The 4,181-nt window shown below is 63.5% G+C and overlaps 1 protein-coding gene across 1 annotated transcript in view; it reads left to right on the top strand.

The window, feature by feature from the left end:
• The window catches only part of LOC104617229 (unconventional myosin-If-like), a gene marked incomplete at both ends in the record, with an annotated part of 5,666 nt that extends 1,488 nt beyond the window's left edge, over window positions 1-4,178 (top strand). Inside the window, 13 exon segments of the mRNA XM_010282485.1 lie at window positions 1-34; window positions 175-216; window positions 496-663; window positions 739-824; window positions 1,218-1,299; window positions 1,404-1,510; window positions 1,825-1,923; window positions 1,996-2,140; window positions 2,306-2,420; window positions 3,102-3,271; window positions 3,394-3,539; window positions 3,838-3,984; window positions 4,064-4,178. The exon segment at window positions 1-34 is cut by the window's left edge and continues 11 nt beyond it. Coding sequence (XP_010280787.1) covers window positions 1-34; window positions 175-216; window positions 496-663; window positions 739-824; window positions 1,218-1,299; window positions 1,404-1,510; window positions 1,825-1,923; window positions 1,996-2,140; window positions 2,306-2,420; window positions 3,102-3,271; window positions 3,394-3,539; window positions 3,838-3,984; window positions 4,064-4,178 — 1,456 coding nt within the window.
• Between the last annotated feature and the right edge of the window lie 3 nt (window positions 4,179-4,181).

Raw genomic sequence — 4,181 nt, 5'->3', positions numbered from 1 at the left:
GATCTTCATAGAGCTGACCCTGAAGGCAGAGCAGGTATGGGGGGGCTGGGCAGGGGGGCTTGCAGGCCTATGCCAGCGCCCTGATTCCCGCACCCTGCACCACGGCCGGAGCAGGGGGGCTGCAGCGTACCCCATGGGCTGGGGGCCCACCCAGCTCTCCCTGTGCTTCCCCAGGAGGAATACGTGCAGGAGGGGATCAAGTGGACCCAGATCCTGGTGAGTGGGGTCCCCTCCTCTGGGGGAGGCTTTCTCGGGGACCTGAGGCACCCAGGGAGGGGGGTGCCAGGAGGGCTGGGTGCTGTCAAGGATGGGTGGCAGAAGCCGGTCCTGCCGGGGAGCATCCCTGGGAGAGCAGCAGCTCTGTGTCCTTAGCCTAAGCTGCCGTTCAGCATGAAGCAGCTTCGAGCAGTGCGGGGCACTTGAGCACAGCCAGATGCAGGATTGGGCCCTGTCCGCAGCCTTTGGACACCCATGGCTTCACGCTCCCTCTCCCAGAACCCCCCTGGGATCATGAGCGTCCTGGACGACGTCTGTGCCACCATGCATGCCACCGGCGAGGGCGCAGACCAGACCCTGCTGCAGAAGCTGCAGGCGGCCGTGGGCACCCACGAGCACTTCAACAGCTGGAGCTCGGGCTTCGTCATCCACCACTACGCAGGCAAGGTACGGCACCCCGCACCCCGTACCCCACAGCCCTGGCCACTGCGGCACGGGGCTGAGCTCCCCTCCTGTCCCCAGGTCTCCTACGACGTGAACGGCTTCTGCGAGCGCAACCGGGACGTGCTTTTCACCGACTTGATTGAGCTCATGCAGAGCAGCGAATAGTGAGTCCTGGCAGCGCTCTGGTCCCAGGGGCCACCCCAAAAGGGCTGGGGCAGGGGGAAGCATCCTCAACATCCAGACCATAAAGCTGTGCTGGGCCTGCCTCTGCCAGAGCTCCAGCTCAGGGTGCTCAGCACCCTGCACCACCCCACGAGCAGCAGCAGCATGGCCTCATCGAGCGCAGTGGCACCCAGGGGCTGCAGGGCTGGGCAGAGGGGTGCTCACCCACCGGCACCAATCCTGCTCGACCTGAGGGCAGTCGGGGGGGACAGGCTGAGCCATGGTGCAGGATTTCCCAGCAGCGGAAAGCAGAGCTGGAGCTGGTTCCAGCTCAGCGCATGCTGAGCCTGGGGAGCATGGCGGCTCTCACACGGGGACTGTCACCTGCCTTTCAGCGGTTTTATCCAGATGCTTTTCCCAGAAAAGCTTGATTCTGACAAAAAGGGACGACCAACCACCGCAGGCTCCAAAATCAAGGTACGTCCTGGAGGCTGCAGGACAGTAGCTCCCTCTGGGGCAGAGGCAGGGTGACGGGCTCCCACCAACGTCTTTAATGCTACAGAGGTCGATCCTTGCAACAGAAACAGGCTAACGACCTGGTGAACACGCTAATGAAGTGCACGCCACACTACATCCGCTGCATCAAGCCCAACGAGACCAAGAAACCCCGGGACTGGGAGGAGAGCAGGTAATAGAGGCCCCTCGTGACCTATCAGGGAGCCCACAGAGCCCCACCTGGCCAGGACCAGCTTTCCTCCAAAAACTGCACCCTGGGCTGGTCTCTCTGTGCTGCCCACAGACCCCGCGGAGCACAAGGCGGGTGCTGCGGAGCGTGCGGGGACGCACACGCCCCTCTCCGTGCGTCACCCAGAGGCTCCATCTGAGCCCCGAGCAGCTCTCGCACGCGCGCAGCCACGGGCATCCCCGTGCAAAGCAGCGGCCGAAGGGCCCCGGGCAGGTACCTGCCATCCCACGGCGAGCGCGTCCCTGCCCCCTCCTCAGGGTGAAGCACCAAGTCGAGTACCTGGGGCTGAAGGAGAACATCCGTGTGCGCCGGGCAGGTTTCGCCTACCGCCGCCTCTTCCACAAATTCCTGCAACGGTGAGCGACCACCGGGATGGGGGATGCTGGTCCCCGCCACCTGGCCGCGACTCACGTCCCCTCTCCCCGCAGCTACGCCATCCTCACCCCCGAGACGTGGCCGTCCTGGCGCGGGGATGAGCGGCAAGGGGTGCAGCACTTGCTGCGCTCCGTCAACATGGACCCGGACCAGTACCAGATGGGTCGGAGCAAGGTGTTTGTCAAAAACCCCGAATCGGTAGGTGGCCCGGCTCTGCCCCTCACCCCGCAGCCCTGCATCCCCGCGGGACGCTGCCCGCAGCTGGCCGTCGCTTTGGGCGACGCTGGGGAGAGTTTGGGGTGCCGACGTGCAGAAGCGATGCAGCGATGGCTGGCCATGCTCAGCACCCCGTGTCCCTCCCAGCTCTTCCTCCTCGAAGAGATGCGGGAGCGGAAATTCGACGGCTTCGCACGGGTGATCCAGAAGGCCTGGCGCCGGCACGTTGCCATCCGGAAGTACGAGCAGATGCGAGAGGAGGGTAAGGCTGGGCAAGGACAGGGACACTGGCACCCCAGCACCTCTTTTAGGGTGCCCTTCACTGGGGACAGCCCAGCCTCCAGAGTGGCAGGAGAGCAGCAGCCTGGCTCCTAATTGTGGCTCTAACGAGGAGGGGGGTGAGGAGGGATGGGACCATGAGGGGCTTTTCCTACATCTTAAAGGAGGGTGCAGATTTCTTGCTCCTATTTCCAGCCCTGGGAGGGACCGTAGGACAGAAACCAGATCCTCGCGCTGTCTCACTCCACATTTCGTCGCCTGCAAAGGGACGGAGAGGAGTAGCTGGGAGTCAGCGTTTGCAGAGGGATGGGGAAGGCCAGTGGTCACCGCCCGACCCCATCGCGGGTGTTTGCCCACTCACCCAAGCGTGCAGTGAAAAACCAAGGGGGAAAACCCAGAAAGCAGCTGGGTCCCTCCCACAGCACAAGGGTTTTTGAAGGCAGTTAATGGTTTCAAAGCCAGCCAAGTTCGAGCAGCCTGGATTCCTCCTGTGGCAATAAACGAGCCACGATCCGTGTGACGGGTCCCACAGCTCCCGCCGCCACTTTGGGAGGGCAGGCGCTGGCCAGGCAGGGGCCAAGGGGCGCTGGCCGGGCAGGGGCCAAGGCCTGAGCCGCCAGCACGGAGCCCTGTCCGACCGGCATCGCTTCGGGGTCCCTCACAGCCTCCAACATCCTCTACAACTTCAAGGAGAGGAGGAGGAACAGCATCAACAGGAATTTCGTGGGCGATTACCTGGGCATGGAGGAGCGGCCAGAGCTGCGCCAGTTCCTGGCCAAGCGGGAGCGGATAGATTTCGCAGACTCCATCACTAAGTACGACCGGAGGTTCAAGGTACGCAGACCCGGCCAGGGCTTGGGACAGACCGAGCTGTGGCTCATGGTGGCTGCCCTTGGGTGGGAGGTGTTGTGCCCCATGCAAACACTCACTCACCCCCTGCTTCTGCCCTTTCCCAGCCCATCAAGCGGGACTTCATCCTCACCCCCAAGTACTTCTACCTGATCGGGCGGGAGAAGGTGAAGAAAGGTCCCGAGAAGGGGCAGATCAAGGAGGTGCTCAAGAAGAAGGTGGAGCTCCGGGCGGTGAGCGGCGTCTCGCTGAGGTGTGTCCCTTAGCACGGGCGGGCCCACGGGCGGGCTTCTCCCATCAGCTCCACCAGCTCCTCCGTGCTCCAGGCCCAGCCCCGTGGAGGCAGCAGGGCGTCGGGCCGTGGGGAGGAGGCTCCGCACAGAGCACTTTGCAGATGGGGCTTTGGAGGCCAGGGAGGTTTCCCGCTAAATCACCCTCCACATTTGCTCGGGGTGGACCCAGACCCAGTGGGGCTCCCACCTTCCCCCCAGCGCTGGCTGGCACCAGCCTTGCCCTCCACTGATGCCCCTGCACTGGGGTTGCTCCCCCAGCACCAGGCAGGATGATTTCTTCATCCTCCATGAGAATGATGCCGACAATTTCTTGGAGTCCATCTTCAAGACGGAACTGATCAGCCTGCTGTGCAAACGCTACGAGGAGCTCACCCGCACCAAGCTGTGCCTTTCCTTCAAGGACACGTAAGGATGGGGGCGGGGAGAGGTGACAAAGCAGGACAGGGTCCTGTCACCATGGCCTCACGGCCTCTCTCTCCCTTAGACTACAGTTTCGGGTGAAGAAGGAGGGCTGGGGTGGTGGCGGCACCCGCAACGTCACCTTCATCAGAGGACAGGGTGACATGGCCGCCCTCAAAGCCGGAGGCAAAACCCTGACCGTC

The sequence above is a fragment of the Phaethon lepturus genome, unplaced genomic scaffold (genome assembly GCF_000687285.1).
Source record: "Phaethon lepturus isolate BGI_N335 unplaced genomic scaffold, ASM68728v1 scaffold28322, whole genome shotgun sequence".
Classification (NCBI taxonomy): domain Eukaryota; kingdom Metazoa; phylum Chordata; class Aves; order Phaethontiformes; family Phaethontidae; genus Phaethon; species Phaethon lepturus.
This window is presented reverse-complemented; position numbering and strand designations above follow the sequence as displayed.